This window comes from Aedes albopictus, chromosome 3, assembly GCF_035046485.1.
Source record: "Aedes albopictus strain Foshan chromosome 3, AalbF5, whole genome shotgun sequence".
NCBI lineage: Eukaryota > Metazoa > Arthropoda > Insecta > Diptera > Culicidae > Aedes > Aedes albopictus.
Window position 1 is genome coordinate 93,968,769 of NC_085138.1, and position 23,382 is coordinate 93,992,150.

A 23,382-nucleotide genomic window follows, 5' to 3' on the forward strand; every position below is an offset into this window, starting at 1 on the left:
AGTAATAATGTGGGCAAATGTATTTTCGGCCCAATAAGCCACACCATTACCTCAGTTTTATTTGAAGGGCCTTTACTGACAGCTATATCTCAAGTATATTTGTGCAAATGGCCCTTAAACCGAATGAGTCGTTAGGCAAAAAGTTGAAGTTAGCCTTTTGTTATTTACAGTATTAAAGGTTTAGTATCAAAAAGGCAAAGAACATATTGCCCCCTTAATGCTAGAACTAGGTAACTCGTTTTGGAAAGTGCGGGTGAAAATGTCTGGTAAAACTAATCGTGGTATAAAACAAACACTTTGTTGGTCTTAAAAGATGAATCATTGTGTTTTCGTAGTTCCAATGGATAAACTTTTGTTTATTATGGTCTATGTTACGATATAAACAAAACAACCGAGCCAATATTGAATAATCTGCATCTCACCTATAGAGCTCGCAAATAGTATGGAAACTTTACACCAAGAGTATACTGGTTACAAACTATGCGCAAAATGCAACCGCTACCATTTTATTAGATATTATTCGTTTCATTTGTTTTAGGCTATTCTTTCGAATCTTATCTATTGGAATTATAGCTGCCAGAATTGTCCTTGAAAAATTTCCTTCATTAAACAATGGCTGTTCATTCAAGCTGTAGTAATAAAACAGTCGGCATCATAACTGTTAATATTTTTAATGTTTTCTCGAAGATTTTAAAATAACGCTGAAAGCCCTGCCTAAATTCTTCATTGAATACCAACCAAAATGAATCAATTATTCTGCATTTTATAAAAAGGTTGAAATTAAATGAGTCTGGGAATTGCGACAACAGTTTTCCGGGAAATGTTCCATTCCGGAAAATGGTTTTCCGGGAAATGGGTTATTTCGGAAAATGGTTTTCCGGGAAATGTCTTTCCGGGAAATGATTTTCCGGGAAATGTCATAGAATCGGTCGAGGGGGAAGCGATAAAAAAATAAATCATATTTGATCTAAGAAAATATGTTGTGGAAATGCATTTGTCGCCCCAGGTTTTGGTGGAGGCGTTTCTCAGACAACTTGTTGAGAAAGCAAGTATGAGAAAAAATAAGATAATTTTTAGTTTTTAGTGATAAATAATGTTTGAAACATAAAACAAACACCTTTGTGCAAATGCAAGTTTGGAGAATGAAGTTAATTGTTAAAGAATTCGGCTGTTCTTAAAATATCATGACAATTGAAAGGAAATACAAAAATATGGAGCACAATATGCTGTATTCTGAAAATAAGTTGGTAGATATCAGCAAAACAGTGCATTTTATTTAATAAACATAGTGTGTTCATAATTTCTGAAACAGTTTATAAATCATATATGATTCCAATAAATATATGCGTTTTAGATGGTTCTGTACTAGATCTGACCAGCGTGATATTGTAATATAGACAGCCTTAACAAGGGACCATCAATCATTTATTTAGGCTAATGTATAACGATACAAATATTCGATTGAATATGCTGCGTTGGTACATCTTCAATGAATTGATCAACTCTTTGAAATTTATGAGCTGTAAAAACAATGCTTACAGAGCAAATGTTCTGATACGTGATATATATTTTTTTGATTTATTCGATGTTTTTCGCGTCCTGACAAGCAATAAAGCGTCTGTTTGAAAAACAAATTCAATCAAATCAAAGGGAAATCATTGCTTCACAATAGTCCTAAAGACATCAAACAGATTTGAATCATATTTTGAATTAAAAAAAAATCCATATTCAAAACTGTCCAAAGTAGCGTCGCACGACAGTATGTCAATTGTTGCGAAAAAAAACAATGATATCTAAAAAGTGACCAAAACATCGCTTTTTCGATGATTTTTGAAAAATGTTTATACGCTATAAGACACTAAAAACCATTTTGAGATATACAAAACATCCCTAAATATCTCTAAAAATTATAAAAAAAATGATTGCCCATGAAAGAAAAAAAAAAATAAAAATGCTCAAACGGGGTGTAAAGGTTAAGGAATTGAATTCTTGCTGATATTCATCTAGAGGGAAACAATCAGGTTTTTCTCCAGGAGACTATTACGAAACTAAAACAGATTTCCCTTGAAGTTGCTTATTTATGTTGATTAAATATTTTGAAATATTTCCCCTGGAGTTCATTCAGTAATTACGCTTGAAATTACTCCAGAAGGAATCAGTAGTAATTCCGAAAATTTCTTAAGAAGTTCCCACAATTCACCTTCGGGAAGTACTCCAAGGATTTCTTCAGAAAGTAAAATGCTTCAGCAGTTCCTTCAAAGTTTCCTTCAGGAACCTCTCTAGGAATTCCTTCGAAATTCCTACAAGTATTACATCATGATTTTTTTCAATTTTTTTTCCGGACTTTCCTCACACCTATTGTTTTTTGGCAGCCCTTGACAATGAATTATTCCCAAAGTTCTTCAGGAATTTCTCCGTGAAATGTTTCGGAGGTTTTTGTATTTTTTTTAAAGAATTCTTCCAATTATTGCTTCAAGAATGCCCCAAAAGTTTGTTAAAAATGTTCCAATAATTATAATTCATCATCATATAAAAGAAATCCTTAAAAGATTGTTCAGAAGTTCCTCCAAGGTTTCCTTCAGAAATTTGTCCCAGGATTCCTCCAAAGAATTATTAAGAAATTTCGCCAACGATTGCAGGTGGATTCTTCCAAAGATTACCTCTAAAGCTCTTCTGATATTTACAACTATGTATTCTAAAATGTATTCTAAAATATCTTCAGCAATTTCTCCAAATGATTTATTTATAGAATATCATTTTATTATTGGACCTTTTGAAAAAAGGAGTTCAGCCAAGGATTACCTCTAAAATTTCTAAGAAGATTTCTACAGAAATTCAACTAAAGAGACTAAATGACACGGACACGTTCAATGCTTCCAGTGAGTTATACGCTCTTTGAAAGAAGTACGACACTAGACAACGGACTAGCATGCAACGCCCAGTGGCACAGTCGAAAACTTTTCCTGACAGCTGCGGCGGGAATCGAACCCACGCTCCCCAGCACGATGCGACTAAGTGCTTGGTGACACTAGTTGCACGACCACGAAGGACTAAGGAGTCGTTTAGGGATTTCTCCTAAGATTTTCAAGATTTTCAAACAAATTTTCAGGAATTAGACATCTATGAAGCAAGAACTTGAGAAATTATCCAAAATTATTGCAAATTCAACATACTGACGACACTTCTGACGTAAATGAAGCATTTTTTAAAAGATTGGCTAGGTACAAACCGCGAGGAAATTTTTGACATCTTATTTATGTCGGAAAATTTGTGTAGGAATTTCGGAAATGTCTTCTAAAGGTTTAAGGTAGAATCCAGTTGGATTTTCAGGAAATTCAGGAAAAAATTAGAGAGCTTTCAATAAAGTTTCACGGGTTTTCGGGGGAGTTTCAAGGCGTTTCAGAGTTTTAGGTGATATCAGGGATATATCCCCTGGAACGCCCTTGACACTTTATGAAAACCACTGGACCGCTCCTGGAAGCACTGAAACCAGCTCGAACACCCTGGAACATCCCTGAAACCCCTTGGAACACCCCATGCAACGCCCCTGGGATTCCCTGAAACTCACTCACCCCTCTGAAACTCTCTGAAACGCTCCTTATATTCTTTGAACGCTCATCGAACTCCCTGAAACTCGTTGGAACACCCTTAACCCATCAGGACGCGCGCATTGGTAAAATATATACAAAAACCATCGCTCTTCGTATATAGCGCGAACGCGGTGCAGTTTTGGAATCAAACAGGCGCGCCTCCCGAAAGGTTAAGTATCCATGGAACCCTATGGAACGCCCCTAAAACCCCCTGGAATTCACTGCAACCCCATAGAACTTTCTTGAAACCCCATGAAATCCCCTGCAACACTTCTGAAGCCCCTGAAACCCGCTGAAATGCCCTTGATCATCCCTTAAACCTTCTGAAACATCATCTCAAAAACTCCCTGGAATGCCCCTGACACTCTTGTAGCGATCCTGAAACCTTCTGATACTCGTTAGAACACCCTGAAACCTCCTAGAACACCCATGGAACGCCCATGGGAGCTCCTGGAACATCTCTAAAATTTCGTGGTTTCGCATGGAACGCCCCTGAAACTCCCTGGAACGTACCTGGAAATCCCTTGGGACCCTTTGAAACTCCCTGGAACACCCCGGAAATTCCCTGGAACACTCCTGGAGCCCTTTTAAAACTCCTGGAACGTTTCTAAAGCGCGTTGGAACACCCTGGAACGTCCATTAAGGACAAACGTCTTGAAATCCCGCATCAACAGTGCATGAGAACTTCAGACGCACAAATCTCAAGAAGCAAGCTTCAAACAACAGTGCATTTTATTATTCTGCTTTTGCTCACTTGTAATAAGCTTGAAATAAGAATCTCAGGTGCACTGGTTTTGTTTATGAGGAGATTTGTGTTTTCAAAATCGTGAGTAGTTGCCAAAGTCGGCCATTGTGGCGGCCATTTTGGGATTCTAACAAGTCTGTCCTTAAACTCCATGGAACACCCTTGAAGCTCCCTGAAAATACCCTGAAAGCTCATGAAAACTCCTGGAACGTGCTCAACCAGCTCTAACACCCCTGGGACCCATTAAGCTCCCTGAAACGCCCCTGAACCCCTTAGAGTTGGAACCCCCCTGAAGCCTCTTGAAAACCTCTGGAACACTCATGAAACCCCCCAAAGCACGTTGGGACACCAGCCTCCAGGTAGGCTCCTGAAACTCGTTGCAAAGCTCCTGAAACCCGCTGGAACATCGCTGGAACGCCAGTAAGTCACCCTGAAACATCCTTGAAACTCTCACGAACCCTAAAATGACTCTAAAACTTCGTGAAACCTCAAGGAACGTCCACAAAATTCCATGGAACGCCCCAAAACCCCTGTGGCGTCCCTGTAACTTTTTGAACACTTCTGGAACGCCCTTGTGACCCCCGGAAACTCACTGTAACACTCATGAGACCCTCTGGAACACCCTCAGACACCTTCAAAATCTCTTGAAACTCCATAGAACGCCCATAAAATCCTATCCGAAACTACCTGGAACGCTTCTGAAACTCCTTGTAGACCCGTGAAACGCTCCAGAAACCTCCTGGAAACCTCCTGAAGCACCCCTTGAACATCCCTGAAACCGCATTGCCCTTTTAAGCCCTCTGAGACCTCATCGCATGCTCATGAAACCCATTAAAACCACGTGGGACCCCCTAGAAGGCCCCTGGAATGCCCGTAAAAGCCCCTGAAAACTGCTGGAACACCTTTCATAAACTGTTCAACCCAAATGTTCAACAATTGGCGAATCATCCCATAACGCGAGATATTTTAATTTTGGTATGTATTACGTTTTTAGTAGGGTAAAACTCAAACTTAAGTTATAACTAAAAATCTGTTCTACTTAAAAAATCTAGCACGATTCTAAATTCAGGACGTCAATGTGCATGGAAAATGTTGGTCGTTGATAGATGTTCATGACTTTCCTTTTATTTTGCAAATTAGTGTTACCAAAAGCATTACCAGAGCTTTACTTGTTCACATCATTTTGTTTCTAAACGTCCCACCTCGCATTTTGGCTACGCGCTCGTCCAATAAAATACGCCACTGCTCATTGGACTTCCCCCTGCCTGGGTGGTGTCACCATCACCGCGCTCTTGTACGGTTGTTGGCGAGCAGTCAGTTTTTTGTTGTGTTGTGTATCGCATCGCGAGATTTGCAACGAGTTATCGTTGCTGGCTCCACACTTGGCCTGGCTTGTGCTGATGTGAATGAATGATTTTTTTTTTTTTATGGTTACGGATGAAAGAATGGCGTCGTGGACGACGACGCGGATGTGTGTACAACAGCGTATACACCACGATGGGTACAAAGATAAAAGCTCCGCGATTACCAAATATATGACCAGTAGTGGTCACAACAACAATGGCCGCCCAGTTAAAACTCTAGAGAGGTGAGGGTGATGTGATGCTTATAGGGCGGATGGTCAGCTGGGAAAAGACCCCCAGTAATACCCAACTATCGGACAGCCAAATTACACACAAACATGTCTTCAACGCAACAACAACGTAGAGAAGATCTGCTTACACTGACCGTGTGGTCGCGTAGTCTGACACATGTCAGGCAGGGCAACAGATTGGAATCCACCACGCTGCAATTCGTTGTGTAGTGAAAGTCAACCAAAGCACCATTGTCGGGGTGACACACGCTGAAAAATGTGATTTCTGTGCGTACATTCATTTAGTGAGCCGTCACTGCAAATGCGTATTGTGATTGTTACCGGCGTCGTGGTCATTTGGGTTGATGGAAGTTTTCCTGATGTTTTCAAGCAGTACAGCTGGGTGAATTCCGATGCGTACGTTTCTCTGTTTTATTTCGAATTTTACTGCTTACCTAGACAAACGTCGATTGTAGACATTTATCGTAAATATTAGTTCTAATGTACTGTGTTCGTCGAAGTGCTGCTTCCACTTTTCGATTACGTCATAGCGTCCAGGTTATACCGATGCGACCGTCAGTGCCGTATCTCATTGATGACGGATAGTTTTGACCGCCGTTTTACTACCCCTAAGTAGTTGTCTGAAACGGTATTAGCGCCACTGTAGATTCTGCAGTCGATAGTACCATCAATCAATGAGTACATAAAAGATTTGCGATTACGTCTGCTATGGTAATCTCTAAATGTAATGATAAGAAGTTTGAAGTAGTTGCTCCGACGTTCACGTTTCAAAGGACCAGACATTGCTGTTTATTAATGTCATTCATAATCGTTCACTCAACAATCATTCATAACAAATACCAACGAATGGTGCGACTATCTAATCTAATTCATTTTCATTATCTGTTTCGATTTCAGTGACACTCCCATTCCGGCCGCTCGGTTTGTGTAACTCCAATTTGGCGCGGTCAGCGACAATCCGCGAAGCAACAACAACAACGCCCAATCGTTGAATCAATTTAAGTAGTGCATAGAGCAACAGTGTTTGTTTGCGTGTATGTTCTATATTTTCGTACATATTGGTCCCGGAAGAGAAGAAATTCCGAGCGTGCGCGTGCCCGTTCGTTCGCGAAAGTGTGTCTCCGTGTCTCTGTGTGTAATCAATGGCCAATTTTAATCGCAAGGTGAAAAGTTTACGTCCCAATGTCGTAAAGTGTAGTGTCCCGTTGTGTTTTTGTTGTGATGATTACCTCGTGATGGATGGACGAGGATGATGTTGTGCGCGCGGTTGAGAAATAAGGAAGAAAGAGAGCGCTAAGTAAAACTGCAAAGCTCTTATCACGGAGAAGGCACTGAGTGTGTGTATGTGCTCGAAATAATATGCACCTATCAGTAACCCAGTCAAACAGCAGCAGCAGCAGCAGCAACAGTACGACGACTTTGACAACAGGCGCACCAACAGCGCTAGCTAGCTACAATTCGCAGTCCTCCGGCAGACAGCACCCTCCGGAAAGTCAACAGTACTACCAGCAGCAGCAGCAACAGCATCAGGGCTTTCAGCAGCAACGGGATTTGGTTGCCAGAACCCAGGCTGGCACGAACGGTGGAAGCGGTGATAACCAAGGTCACCGTCAACAGAACCAACAACAGCAGCAGCAACAGCAACAACAACAACATCAACAGCATGGTGCAATCATAACTACAGAATGTGATACCGAAGCGGAGGTGAGTCACGCGATTGATCGCACACGGTGGTTCTTTTTGATTCAAAAGTAGTGGGAAAGACTGGAAGTGGTTTTTCAAACTATTCATTTGCTAGAGATTAGGTTTTCGATTCTGGATCTCGAATCTATTCCTTAAATACCTTAGCATTCGTTCATAAAACAAGACATAAACAACCTTGATTAATATATTCTTCAAGTTTGTGAACAAAAAAAACATTATTTGTTTCTACGAATTTCTTTGTATGTATTGAGGTGCAAAGCAATCTGTAAAAGTTTCGAGATGATCGAAACATTTTTCAAATTATGACGATTTTTCAAAGTTTTACATGGAAACGAGTTGCCAAACTTCAAACGCTGTTTTCACAATTACTGCTTTTTACGAATGGGACTGTTATGCGAGTGGGGGCAGTAGCGTTGGGCAATTTTGAATCGATGTTCGCAACATCGATGTTTTTGTTCCGATTAATGGATTTTTTGAATCGATGTTGAAGCCCTCGAAATCGACCAAATAGATTTTTTACATTCGATTTTTCTTTAGATTCAAAAATATTAAATTTCTTTTCTTTTTTTTATAATGATTCCAAATGGATTCCGAACATTTTTTTTGTTGAGAATCTCAGGGTTCTAGACAGACGGGCTTGGTGGTCTAGTGGCTACCGCTTCTGATTTATATACAGAAGGTCCCGGGTGCAATCCCTGGCCCGTCCCTTTCCTCCTACTTTGTATCTTTCTATATGCTTTCTTTCTGCTCACAACTCATGTATATTCACATGTTCATAGCCATCGCTAGAACAAAAACGGGTTGAAAAAGCCGTTTCCCTTCCTTCCAAACATTCACAGCACAGTGTCTCAATCCTATTAGAAACGCCTACAAATTATGCAATCAAGCGAACTGTGCCGCACAGCTTCAAAATAATAAAAACACACAATTCTATCACCTTACCCAGGTGTGTACCTTCTGCCAACCAAGTCCCACCAGCACTCCGACATCCGCATGAATTTGTGCTGGCGCAGAGGTATATTCGGTCAGATGTGGATACAAACGAGTGCAATCATCACTTCTTTCCCCTTCCCCACATTGACCTGCAACCTGACGTGGCAGGCGCCATTGTCGCCTAAAAATAGAAGATCACCAACGCTCACACACTGAAGATGCCTGCTAGTCCCCGGCAGATATCTCATTGGTTCCTTGTGTGAGTGTAGCTGGTCTGGCGATACTGGAGTAGCATCTACGGGCGGTCAATCAAGCTCAAGCTCAATCCCTCTTAAGATTCTAGATGAATGTTTCTTAATAATGTGTAAAATCTTCTCTTAGGAACCTTCTCAGGGTTATGGGGCAATCTCTGGGGATTCTAATGGGATGTCTTTCAATACTGCAGGAGAATTTCTCTCAGGATTCTAGGAGAATCCCTCTCAGAATTCTGGAATAATTTGTCTGGTAGTTCTGGGGATATCCGTCTAAGCATTCTGGGAGAATCCCGAGGAAATACTTCTCTCAGGATTCTAAGGGAATCCATCACAGGATTCCAGGAGAATCCATCTCGGAAATCTGAAGAAATCTCTTGGGATTCTGGAAGAATTCCTCTATAGATCGTGAGAGAATCCATGTCAGAAAACTGGAGTAACCCCTCCCAGAATTCTAGCAAAATCCTTATTTTTTCTCTCTTTAATTTTATGATAAGGTCTCTCAGGATGTTGGTGTGAGAATTTTCAGCATTTTGGAGGTATCTATCACAAAATTTTAGAGGAATCCTCAGTATTATGGTCCATAATGGAAGAGTTTCTTTGAAAATTCTGGAGGATTTTTTTCTCAACAGTATTAAATGGGAATACTTATCAGAATTCTAGGGAATTTCTGGATACTAAGGAAATTCATTTCAGGATTTTGGGGTATTCCCTACCAGGGTTCCCTACCATGGGTGAAATTTTTGTTCAGGATTCTAAGAAATTTGTGGATAATCTGGGCTGCTCTTTCTAAGGATTCTGGAAGACCCCACTCAGAATTCTGAGCAATTGTGGAGAAATTCCTCTCAGAATTGTGGTGGAATATTTCTTAGGATTCTGGTGGAATCCCACATAGGATCACTAGAATTCGTCTCAGGATTCTGCGTAAGATCCTTTTAATATGATCCCTCTCAAGATGCTGGGGATTCACTAGTAGAATTCCGAGGAGTACCTTCCGGGGTTCTGGCAGAGTTATTCACAGCACTCTAATGGATTCCACTCAGCACATTTTGGGAATTCTGGAAGAATTCTTATAACGATTCTGGAGGAATTCTTCTCAAGATTTTGGGGTCCTATCTCCCAGGATTCTGTGAGAGTATATCTCAGTTTTCTTTGTCTATCCCGCCTAGTATTTTGAGGGAACCTTTTTCAGGATTGTGGAGTAATCCTTCTTAGGGTTCTAAGCTACCCTTTTCAGGATTCAGGGTCATTTCCTTTAAGTTTTATGGAGAATTCATCTTAGGAATCCGAATTTTGTTTTTTGTGAGGATCTCTCACAATTTATCTCAAGAATGTGGAAGAAACGCTCTTGGAATTCCTCTCAGGATTCTGTGAGAATTCATCTTAGGATTCTGGAACATTTTGAAGGAATCAGAATCAGAATCAGAATGCCCAAGGGAAAGCTTCTCTTTGGATTCTGAGACAATCTATCACAAGACTCTCGGGACTCTGAGACAACCCGTCTCATAGATGTGGAATAATCTCTCACAGGATTCTAGGAAAATCATTAATAGAATTCAGAGGGAATTCCCACCAAGATACCGGAAGAGTCTGTCTTTCTCTTCTAGATAATTTTGCTCAGGATTCTGGTGTATTTTCAGCATTCTGAAGAAATCTATCTCATAATTCTTTCAGAATTTTTAAGGAGTATATTTAAAGATTCTGGAGGAGTTTCTCTCAGCAGTCTGCGGGAAGTTATCCCAGTACTATATGGGAATACTTCTCAGAGTTATGGGGAATCTCAGGATCTCAGGATTTATACTTTCGATTAAAAAAAAATGTTTTTTTCTCAGAATACTGTCTCAACTTTATTATATTTTCGAATCAGATTCGCGAAGTGTTTGATGTTTACAAATAAAACATACCTGATAACATACTTGAACTACATGCAGCAAACGAATCATTTTATAGCTTTGTAAAATTTGTAGTATCGAATCGATGTAAAAATATCGATTCAAAGCATTTGATTTAATCGGTGAATCGATTCTGCTGATCTGATTCGAATCGATTCACAAAAATCGATGTCTCAGCCAGATTTGCCTAATGCTAGGGGGCAGTATACTTGTAAGGCAATCCAACTAATGGAGGATGCCGAATTACCGAGTCGAGTGATTCGCCATATATTTCAAAAAGTATTTTTCATAATCTCTAAATCTCTAAATGCGGAAAATCTCCGAAAAATTCTGTTGGGGGTACTCTAAACAACATTGTCCTCCAACAATTTTCCCAGACAATACCTGATTTCTGTAATTTCTCAAAGAATCCTTCTAATTCCTCAAAAAATTTCTGCCAATAATTACTCCGAGAATTCCTCCAGGAATTTTTCAAGAAATTCCTCGAAAATTCACCCAGCAATTCCTCCAAGAATTCTACCAGAAATTCTTACAAGAATCCCTCTAGAAATTTCTCCTAGCATTCCTTCAAGAATTCCACCAGGAATTTCTTCAAGAATTTCTCCAGATATTCCTCTAAAAATTCTTCCAAGAATTTCTCAAAGGATCCCTCTAGGTATTCCTCCAAGAATTTCTCTCCTCTGTGACTTCTACCAAGAAGTTCTCATGGAATTTCTCCAAGAATTTCTCAAGAAACCTTCAGGAAACCCTCCAAAAATTATCCCAAACATTACTCCAGGGATTCATCCAAGATGACTTTTAGGGATTTCTCCAAGAATTCGTGAAGAATTTTTTCAAGGAATTCCTTGAGAAATTACTTCAAGTAATCCTCCAGGAACTTCTTCAGGAATTCCTCGAAGAATTCCTCCAGGAATACCGTCAGAGATTTTTTAGGTTTTTTTTTTCCAAGTATTCCTCCATCAATACCTACAGGATCCTCTTGGAAACCTTTAGAAATTCCTCGAAAAAATACTCCTTGGATTACTCTAAGATTTCGTCCGAGAATTCCTTCAGGGATTTCCTCAGAAATTCCTCAAAAAAATCTTAGGGAATTGCATTCCTCCCGAAATTATTCCAGGAATTACTCCAGGAAATCCTTCAGGAATTCCTTAATAATTTCTTCTTGGAATTCCTTCAGTGAACCTTCCGGAAATTCACCCAGAAATGACTCCGGAAATTCTTCAGGAATTACGTAATAAATTCTTATTGGAATTCCTTCAGTAAACCTGCTGGAAATTCCCCCAGTAATGACTCCGGAAATTTCTTGAGGAAGTCCTCCAGGATTTCATCCAGGAATTTCTCGTATAATGTCTTTAGGAATTCCCCCAAGAATTCCTGCAGGAATTCAACCAATTTCTGCAAGAATTAAACCAGGTATTCCTCCAAGACATCTGCCTAGAATTCTTCCAAGATTTTTTTGAGGAATCCCTCAAAAAAATCTTACAGGACATTCCCAAGAATTTCACCTGGGGTCCCTCTAAGACTTCTGCCAATAATCCCTTCCAAGAATTTCACCAGAAATACATCCAGGGATTTTTTCAACAAATTGCTTCAAGAACCCATCCAAAAAAAAACCTGCAGAAATTTCTCAGGAACTGCTCCGAGACTTCTTTCAAGAATTCCTCCAAGAATTATTCCAAGAATTCTGTTAGGAATTCCTTCATGAATTTCTTAATGAAATTTCTGGAGAAAAACCTGTGATTTTTTAACCAATTTCCTGGGAGAATTCTTAGATGAATTCCTGAAGGATATCCTTGAGGAATTCCTGGAGACTCATAGAGGGATTTTTGAAGTTATTTTTTTTTTAATTTCTAGAGTATTTTCTGTAAAAAAAAATCATGGAGTAATTCTTGGAGGAATTCTTAAAAAAATTCCTGGAGGTAATCACGCGAGGAATTCCTAAAGTATTTCCCGGAGTAATTCCTTGAGGATATCCTGGGGCAATACCTGGAGTATCTCCCGGAACAATTCCTATAGGAATTCCTGTAGTAATGGTAGAGTAACTCCTGTACAAATTCCAGGAATATTTCTTGCAGAAATTCCTAGAGTAGTATTTCCCGGAACAATTCCTAGAGGATGGAATTCTTTGAAAACTTTCAGGGGGAGTCACTGTGAGGATTTCCTGGATGAACCCCTGTTGGAATTGATTTCGGCATGGATTTGTGGCGGAATTCATGGAGGAGCCCTTTAGAAGAATTTGTGGAGGACATCGTGGCGGATTTTTTGGAAGAATCCCTTGATGAATTCCTAGATGAATTAGCAGTTGAGAAATTTTCAATTTCTCTGAAAATTACTCGGAGAAATTCGCTGGTGGAATTCCTGGTGGAATCCTGGATAACTCTGGAGGAATTCCTGGCGGAATTTCTAGAAGAAACCCTTGAGGAATTCCTGGAATAGTTGTTGAAGACTATCCTGGTTGAATTCCTGTTGGAGCTCTGGAGAAATTCCTAGAAGAATACCTGAATGAATTTCTGAATGAGTCCTTGAAAAAAACCATGGAAGAATTCATAAAAAAAATTCCTGGGGTTATCCCTGAAGGAATCCCTGGAAGAATCGCTGGAGGTATCCCTGGAGGATTTCCTAGGAAAGTTCCTGGATAAATCCCTGGAAAACTTCCTGGAGGAATCCCAGGGAAATTTGCCTGAAGGAGTTTTTAGGGAACTCTTGGAGAAATCCTAGGGACACTCCCGTGGAATCCTCTGGGAATTTCCAAAGTAATTTCCGAGGAACTCCTGCAGGATTTTTCGAAAGGTTCTTGCAGTAGTTCCTTAGGAACTGCCTGAGGAATTTCAGCATAGCGCCTGAAGAAATTTCCGAGAAACTGCCGGGAAACTCGGGAAAGCTTCCATGGGAAGTCCTGGAGACATTTTTGAAGAACTCGTAGAGGTATTCTCGGAGAACATCAGGATGAATTTCTGAGAGACTCCTGGAGGAATTTACGAGGAACGTCTGAAGGAATTATTGGGAAAATTCCGACACTTCAAAATACCATAAAGATCATTTGTACGTCAGTGGATGCACAAATAACACAAAGAAATACTCAAAATATTATGATATACGCAAAAAAAATTGTGACAGAATAAAATCGATTAAGTAAAGAGATACAAGAGTAGAGTGTGAAGGTCTTAATTCCAGAATGGTTGGATGACCTAGATCACCAAGTGAATATTGCTTAGTTACCAGAATTGCGATCTGAAGCTCTGAGAGCAGCGTAGATTATATTCCGCGAGCATTCGCTACCATAAAAAATATCCTAGGATTCACAGATATTGCGACCCATACTTAGGAATACATTGGGTCCATCCACCGGCATAAAGCTGAACACCATAGCAACACATAGAAATAGTCATAATATTATGAGGTGCAACGGACACAATCGTAAAAGAATTATGCCGATAGAGTGAAGAGAAACAATAGTAGAGCCTGTAGAACTCGAAGGTCCTAATTCCAGAATAGTTTGGAAAGCGAATATCCTATGAATGTATCAAAAGCATTATAGTTGTGCACTGCGGCTCCATCAGCAGTGTAGACTACATGCCACGAACATTTTTTACAATTTAAGCATGACACAGTACCAAACTTCAAAGTGTATTGGAGGCCATTTGTATTTCACGGAATGTCCAACTTCCACAATATCGAATTGCTCGTAGCATTGCGAGGTCTAATGGATATCAATGCGACTAAATTTCTTGAACAGAGTGAACGCAAATGATGGTAGATGTTGTAGATCTTAAGATAATGAACTCCAGAGTAGTTTGGATGACATAGATTTATACTTTATTACCCAATTTATATACCATGAATTTGCTAGGGGTACTTTACGCCTTATTGAGTACCGTAGACGTAGACTATGTTCTGTGATCATTCATCGTGTATAAAATTTGGTTTAGATGGTGGAATTTTGACACAAACTTCGGAGTACTTTGGAGGCCTTAAATAGCTCTGGGATCGAAACTTCAACATACTGTGATGGGGTATAATACATTGTATGTCAAGGACCAGAGAAAACTATTTATGATTAGCAAAAGGATGAAATTTACAGCTAGTTGAACATTTTTGAAAAGTGAAATTTAGCTCATAAAACACTAGGCTGAAAACCAGGCTTTGTCCCAGTTGAGACGTTACACCAAGAAGAAGGAGAAGATGAAGATCAAATTCTTCTCCTAAAGTTTTTTTAAACATCCCACCAAACCGTTATTCAGGAATTACACCAAAAACCATCTAAATAACTATCGATTTCTACGATTTCTACGAAGATCTATTGTAAATGCTGTTATTTTTACGTTTTGCTACCTTTGCATCACTGTGTCCCATAAACGCAGTCACCGCCCAATCGCAATCGCAACTCGCTCGAGTTCCATATTAAGGGTGGTTTTTGTTCGCGTGCCGCCCGCCAACAGAAGCATATCAAAATCATTTCGGGGGGTCGAACTCGGTGCGCCCGGTTGCAAACGAACTGGAAACAAAATAATCGCGAACGATTCTTTTTTTTTGTATTCGGATCGGCTGCCGGCGGCAGCCAGCCGGTTCTTATCGCATCACGATGAGTGACGGTAAACAAAATCAAATCGCGAGAACCCGTCGATCGTAGTAAGAATGGTCGGAAATACATACACATACATTATGTACATACTCAAAGACCTGTCTTATTGATACACGGTCATGAGGCAATATAAAAATCGAGGTGAAGAGTCATCAGAGCTGTTTACTGATTTGCGAGGTGTACAGCTGATTTGAGCTTACTTTGGAAAAAGGGTAGCGGTTGCATTCATGTTTTTGAAAATGTGTTGGGTAATTCCTTCCCTTCGTGACTTCACGAATTTCCACTGATGATGCGCCTTCTTATGTCTAGACTCACATTGTTGTCAGCCGTTAGTAAGGATTCGAGAGAGAGAAATTCCTTCAATACTTCGGGGGTATCCCCAATTATCGTAACACTACAGAAACATATTTTTTAAAGGATTTCCTAAGAAACTTCTCTGGTGATAACTCTTTCTTTATTCTTCTTTATTCCTAGAATATCTTCAGAAATTACTTCAGGGATTATTCCATGGCATTTCTTCAAAAATCCCTCCTGAAATTCTTCTATAAATTCCTGAATTTCTATAAAAAAATATTCTAGGAATTCTTTCATAGATATCTCCAGGAGTTATTCCAGCAATTCTTCCAAGAATTCCTGGAGAAAATCCTCGAGAATTACTGCATAAATTTCTTCGAGGATTTTTTCTGCATTGTTTCAGAAATTTTCTCATGGATTACTTTAAAAACTTGTAATCCCCCCAGCGTAAGTTCTTCTGGGAGTTGTTTCATGTTCCTCCAGAAATTCTTTCAGATAGGGAAACTAACACATTTTCGGCCGTTTTGTTCTCTTCGTTATGGGGGGTTTTTGAAACCTGTTGAACTCAAAGTTGGCATCAAATCCTCCCCACCCAAGCTGAATTGTATAACCAAGTTTCAGGCAATTTGATCGACAAAAACACCCCATGACGAAGAGAACAAACCTGCCTATAATACCCAAAGTCATCCTATATCTTGAGATTTCCCGCAATTTGTTTCTAAAATTTCTGAAGGAATTCCTGAAGATATTCCCTCAGAGATAGCTTTAGAAATTCTTCCCGGTATTTTTTTCAGTAAATCCTCCAGGGATTTCTTCAAAAATTCCTGGATTTTATCTACCCTTGATTTTTTTTCTAGGAATCCCTCCAGGGGTATCTCCAGGAGCTCCTCCAGGTATTTCCCCAGAAATTTCCTCAGAAAATATTCCAAGGTTTCTTTCAGATATTGTTCAGGCTAGAGATGGGAAAATAATTTAATTTTGAGAGTGAATCGCTACCGATTCACTCTCAAAAAAGAGTCGACTCTTTTGACCGATTCAGCAACTCTTTTCCGTAACTTGATGAAAAATGTCATTTTTGGATGTTAGTCGACCTAGTAGTCGACTCCTTTTTTATATGTCCAGTTTTCTAGGAAATCAGCTCGCAAAGTATAAACGTTGACTCAGCCGTCGACGTGTCTAAACATCACTAAAGTACGCAACTATTTTCGGCACTTGTTGTACTCGCAATGAACTTCAGTGAATCGTAACTCTTTTAAAAAGAATCGTGGTTTACTCACTCGGTTTCGCGAATCGGTTCTTTGAGTCGACTCGCGAGTGAGTTACCCATGTCTAGTTCAGGCATTCGTTCAAGGATTCTTCCAGAGATGCTCCCTGACATATCTTCGTAGATCCCTGCAGGTTTATTTTCAGCAACTTCTCCTGGAATTACTTCTTAAATTCCCCCAAAGTGTTCACATCCGCACTTTACAAAGGAATTCTTCTTCCAACTGTTCGCTAAATTGCTGGCTTATCAACAATCTTCGCATTTGTGCAGTGTTGCCAGTTTCACTAGAAAATCGCCCCAACACCCAGGGTTTTTTTCAGGAATTTCTCCGGGGATTTGTCTAGCTAGATGTTCTTCCATGGACTACTCCAAGGAATATCTCTAAAGGTTCCTTAAATGTCTCCAGCATGCCCTTCTGAGATTCTTGCAGAAATTTCTCTAATGATTCTTCCAAAAGTTCAATCAGAGATTCCTCTAGGGGTTCTTACAGGAAATTGTCCAAAGATTCTACAAATTATTCCTCCTGAAATTGAATGAATATCATTACTGTCGAGACTTTAGACCGGTGGCTGGTTTATCCCCCCAGAAGTCCTCCAAGGTTCTCTCAGCTCTCAGAAGGTCCTCCTGGTACTCCTCCAAAGATTCCTTTATAATTTCTTTCTGAGATTTGAATATAATTTTTATGGGATTTCTTAAGAAACTTTTCCGAGGATAATTCTTTCTTTATTCCAGAAATTTCTTTAGAATTATTCCTTACCATTTTACCAGAAATCCCTCAGAATTTTTTTTGGGAATTCGTGAATTTCTAAAAAAAATGTTCTAGGATTTTTTTTTTCAAAAATCTTATGCAAAGAAGTTATTTCGTCTATTTCTTCAAAGATTCCTAGAGATAATTCTCCAGAGGGGATTATTTTATTTCTTCAAGGGGTCCTTATATATTTTTTCCAGGATTTTTTTCTACAGAGTTTCCTTTGGAAATTATTGCTTTAGGGATGCTTTCCAAAAATTCTTCTAATAATTCATCCAGAGGTATCTCCATGAGTTCTTCTTTTTCTTTTTTTTTCTAGTATTTCTTCTGAAATTCCTTCAGAAAATTCTCTGGAGATTCCTTCAGAAATATCTTCAGAATCTTTCAAGATTTCAAGATTCATTTCTTGAAATTTCTGCAGAGATTTCTAAATTCCCACAGAGATAGCTTTACAAATACCTCCTGGGATTCTTTATGTAATTCCCCCATAAGTATCTCCAGTATTTTTTCTAGGTATTTTTTCAGGAAATAATTCCTTTAGAGGTTCCTTTAGAAATTCCTTCTGGGTTTAAAGAATTTCCAAAAATTTGTCCTTTGAGACGCTTTCAGATATTTCGCTAAGATTTCAAAAATTGTCACAGAAGTTGCTTCTGGATATTCTTCCCCCATGAAATTATTCTAGCAATTTCTTCAGGACCTCCTTCAGGTATTTACCCAAAAGTTTCTTCAGATTATGTTCAAGGGATTCTTTCAGTTTTTTTCAGGAGATTCAGAGATACTTTCTGAAATGTCTTCTCCAGGAAATACTTTAGAAACTCCTCCAGGGATTCTTTCAGAAATTCCTCCTTCAGGGGATTTTTCAAGAATTTCTTCCAAGGAATACTCCGGGAAATACCTCTAGGGATCCTTTGAAGGTCTCCAACATGTCCTTCTGAAATTATTGCAGGAATTGCTCTAATGATTCTTCCAGATGTTGAATCAGAGATTCCACCCGGGAGTTTAACAGGAAATTATCCAAAGGTTCTCGCAGGTATTCCTCCAGAAATACCTTCACGAAATTCTTTCAAAATATTCTCCAGGAATATTTGAGGGGCCCAGAATCAAAGGGGTGTAAATAACCATTTCGTTGATTTTGAGCTGAGCATATCATAAAATTCTTCAGATTTCAAGCTTTTAGGAACTTTTTTAATATTGTTTCTACGATGATTGGAAAAATTACAATAAATCAGAGAAAATTGAACTGATATTGAAACTCCATACATTTTGTATGGGATGAAAGATTGGTCAAAAACTTCAAACCTCATTTACTCGGAAGTGGGTTTTTGTCACTTACACCCCTTTGCTTTGCCCCCTTGGGGTCTCCAGTTAGTCTAGTGGTTAAGGCTATGGATCGCCAATCCGGAGACGGCGGGTTCGATTCCCGTTCCGGTCGGGAAAATTTTCTCGACACCCTGGGCATAGTGTATCATTGTCCTTGCCTCACAATGTACAAATTCATGCAATGGCAGGCAAAGAAAGCCCTTCAATTGATAACTGTGGAAATGCTCAAAGAACACTAAGTTGAAGTGAGGCAGGCCAAGTCCCAGTGGGGACGTAGAGCCATAAAGAAGAAGAAGACCCCTTTGCTTCTAACCCCCTCAATTTCTTTTGAAAATTCACAAGAGATTCTCCAGGATTTTTTCCAGAAGTTCGTCCAGCTATTCCTCCAGAGATCATTTTATTAATTCCTTCTATATTTTGAACAAAATTTTCAGGATTTTTTTTATCAAAAACTCTGGAGATTCTTCAGGAGTTATTTCTTCATTTCAGACTTTTTTCTTGGCAATTCTCCAGGAATTGCTCCAGAAATTCTTCTATGAATTCATAAATTTCGTAAAAAAAAGTATTGTAGGAATTTTTCCAGGAGTATCTCCAGGAGTTATTTCAGTTATTTCTCTAGGTGTTCTTAGTGCAAATTATCAAGGGATTACTACACAAATTTCTTCAAGGATACCTTCTAAAATTTGTCCTGCAGGGTTTGCCTCAAAAAATTTTTCTAGGATTACTTCAGAGATTGCTTTCTGGATTTTTTTCCAGAAATTATTCTAGTAATAGTGATTTCTCTATGAGTTCCTTAAGATATTCCCTTAGAGCTTACCAAATTATTCTAGGGATTTTTTTTTTCGAAAGTTTCTCCAGGTATTCCTTTAAAGATTATTTTATAAATTCCTTCGTGGATTTATACAAAATTTTCAAGATATTTTCAAGAAAATCCTCTGCAGATCCTTCAGGAATTCTTTATTTATTTCAGAAATTTCTTCAAAACTAGCTTCGGGAATTATTCCTTGGATTTTTTTCAGGAATTCCTTCAGAAATTCTTCTAGGAATTCCGAAATTTCCCAAACAAAAATATTATTGGAATTCCAGAAGTATCTCCAGCTGTTATTCCAGCTATTCCTCCGGGGATTACCTCACATATCTCTTTCAGGATTCCTTCTAGATTTTTTCCAGCAATTCTTACTCCAAGCATTCTCTCAAGAAATTCTCAAAAGATTCTTCAAAATTCCTTCTTTTTTTCGGGAATTCCTTAAGCAATAATTATTCCTTGGCATTTCTCCAGCAATTCTTCCAGAAGTTCTTTTTGAAATCCCCAAATTAAAAAAAATCCAGCGATTCTTCCAGATGTATCTTCAGTAGTTATTCTAGCTATTCCTTCAGAGATTACTTCACAAATCTGTTCAAGGATTCCTCTTAGATTTTATTCGGGAATTCCTTCTGCTGGGTTTTCTTCAGAAATTTTCTCACGGTTTACTTCAGAAATGCTTTAGGGATTTTTTCTAGAAATTATTCTAGTAAATCCACCAAAGGTATCTCTATGAGTTTTTCTGGGATTTTTTGTGTATTTCTTCAGGAATTCCTTTAAAAATCCTCCCAAAGTTTCTTCAGAAATGTACTTATAATCCTTCAGCATTTCTGCCAAGATTTTCTTTTTTCAATTTGTGCGGTGATTCCTGAAGATATTCCCTCAGAGATAGCTTCACAAACTCCTCCATGGACCGTCGTGAACTCCTACAGGTAAATCCAGGGATTCGTTCAACCATTTATCCACGGATGCGCCTAAGAATCCCTCCTGAATTTCTCTTTTGATTTATTTAGTAGTTTCGGAGATTCTTTCAGGAATTCTTTCTGAAATTTCTAAAAAAAAATAATGAGATTTTTTGCCCTGTAGGAATTCTTCCAGAAGTATCTCCTCGAGTTATTCCAGCTATTTCTCCAGGTGTTCTTAGAGAAAATTCTCCAGGGATTACTACACAATTTTCTTCAAGGATTCCTCCTAAGATTTGTCCTGCAGGGTTTGCCTCAGAAATTTTCTCTGGGATTACTTCAGAAATTTCTTTCTGGATTTATTTTTCGAGAAATTATTCTAGTCATTCCCCCAGAGATACAGTGATAGACATTCGTTTAGCCGAGAACAAAAAAAGTGTCAGGAGACTCATACAAAAGATTTTATGATAAAACTTTTTCATCGTAGTAATAGTATATCTAGTACAATTTTATAAAAATGTGATACATTTAACTTACATATACACTGAAACAAAACCGAGGGTAAAAACCCTTCAAATTTCATTTTTTTGCCTAGACATTCCGAGCCGAGGGAAATGAAAAATTGGTTTTCAATAGATTTTTTTGCAATTTCGTGAGAATATTTCGAGAATATACTCCAAGGCATTTAGTTTATGACGTATTAGCAAGATATTTGACCTTAAAAGTTTATTTATTTGTGAAATTCAGAGAAATATTATAAAAAATGTCCTGATAAGGAGAAGCGACGATAAAAATTATTATTTAAGAAAACTGATTTCTGTAAACACTCAAACGTAAGCTAGATTAGCAGTTTTGAAAATATGGCACAGAATTATTGTCAGAAATGTTTAAATTATTGCATAGAATGTCATGAAAAAAATAAGTATATTGGTTTTTGGTTTGTTAAACTTTAAAATGGGATTGATAAAAGCTAAAATAAATAGTTCTGCATTGAAATAAATACGTGCCCTAATGCCTGTGGAGTATACCTGTTTGATACTACCATTAGACATGGGTAACTCACTCGCGAGTCGACTCAAAGAACCGATTCGCGAAACCGAGTGAGTAAACCACGATTCTTTTTAAAAGAGTTACGATTCACTGAAGTTCATTGCGAGTACAACAAGTGCCGAAAATAGTTGCGTACTTTAGTGATGTTTAGACACGTCGACGGCTGAGTCAACGTCTATACTTTGCGAGCTGATTTCCTAGAAAACTGGACATATAAAAAAGGAGTCGACTACTAGGTCGACTAACATCCAAAAATGACATTTTTCATCAAGTTACGGAAAAGAGTTGCTGAATCGGTCAAAAGAGTCGACTCTTTTTTGAGAGTGAATCGGTAGCGATTCACTCTCAAAATTAAATTATTTTCCCATCTCTAATCCAAACAGTCGAACACTCAAACCTCCAGACTCCTACGGAAAGTCCTTTGATAATTCCTTCCGCGAATTTTTCGGCAATTCCCTAGAGAACTCTTTTAGAAAATGTCATTGAGCTTTTCCTAATTAATTTCATTGAAAAATTCCTTCGGTAATGGCGTTGGACTATTCCTTCAGAAATGTCTTTGAACATTCTACACGCATTTGTATTAGGAATTTTTTAGAAATTAGGGTAGCGAACCACTTGGGCAGTGGCCGGTATTTTGGACACTCTTTGCTATAACTCAGTCAATTCCAAACCAATTGACTTGAAATTTTGTACACGGCTAGATACTATACGTATCTCATCATGTTCCAAAAATTGTGTCAATTGGTTCAAAATTGGCTGAGTTATAGCAGAAGAGTGCCCAAAACAGGACCCCTGCTGAGATGGTTCCACTTCCCTACTTAGTAAACAACTGTATAATTTTTTTCGGCATATCCCTTGGAATCATGTTTTTGTAATTAATTTGGAAATCAATTCGGTAATCCTATCCAAAATCTGAAAATTTATTCAGCAATTTGTTTTTTCTACAACTCCTTTTGAATTCATTTGTGAATGTCATAGACAATCATAATTCATTTGGAAATTCCTTTGAAAATATCCCAAGCCTTTTTTGATAATTTCTCTGGAACTTCCTTTGAGAATTCATTTTGAAAATATATTGAAATATTGACGAATCTTGAAGTTTCGTCGATAATTATTTTAGAAATCGGCAATTTCTTCTGTAATTCCATTGCAAATTCCTTCAACAATTCCGACTTGAAATTCTAGAATTTACAATAAATTGACTGAATGAAATTACAAAGAGATTGCCGAAGGAATTCTCAAAGATTATGCAGCAGAAATTATAAGATTGATCCCTTTAAAAAAATGTCTAGGAAATTTTCAAACGGTTGCCCTAAGAAATGTCCAGAGGAGTCAACAATAATGTGCAAAGAAATTTTTGAAAAGAAAAATAAAAAAAAAACACCAAAGAATTCTTCAAACGGAATGCTTGATAAATTTTCAAACAAATTACCAAAGGAATCGCAAAAAACCTCCAAAGAAATTGTCGGAAGGAATACCCACAAGAATTGCTGAAGCAGTTTGGTAAGGTTTTTTCGATTCAAATACAAATAAATTACAGGAGGAATTTCAAAAGTATTGCCAAAGAAATTTCCAAAGGCATAGCAAAAAAAATCACAGAAATCAACAAAGGAATTACCAAAGAAAGTTTTTCAAGAATCTGCTGAATTTGAGAGAAATTTATAGCGATTTAAACATTGAACAATATGTAAAAAATGTCCATTCTTTGTCT

General features: G+C 38.3%; 1 protein-coding gene and 1 long non-coding RNA gene across 6 annotated transcripts in view; one reads left to right on the forward strand and one right to left on the reverse strand.

The window, feature by feature from the left end:
* LOC109411737 (mucin-19) overlaps positions 1-23,382 on the forward strand; it is a 223,838-nt gene that overhangs the window by 73,118 nt on the left and 127,338 nt on the right. For all 5 annotated transcript variants that reach the window (XM_062859880.1, XM_062859881.1, XM_062859883.1 and 2 more), the window contains exon 2: positions 6,827-7,633. In XM_062859880.1, coding sequence (XP_062715864.1) covers positions 7,289-7,633 — 345 coding nt within the window. In that variant the 5' untranslated portion in view covers positions 6,827-7,288. The remainder of the gene's footprint in view (positions 1-6,826; positions 7,634-23,382) is intronic.
* Positions 1-23,382, reverse strand: part of LOC134291749 (uncharacterized) — a 401,595-nt gene that overhangs the window by 4,292 nt on the left and 373,921 nt on the right. The window lies entirely within an intron of this gene.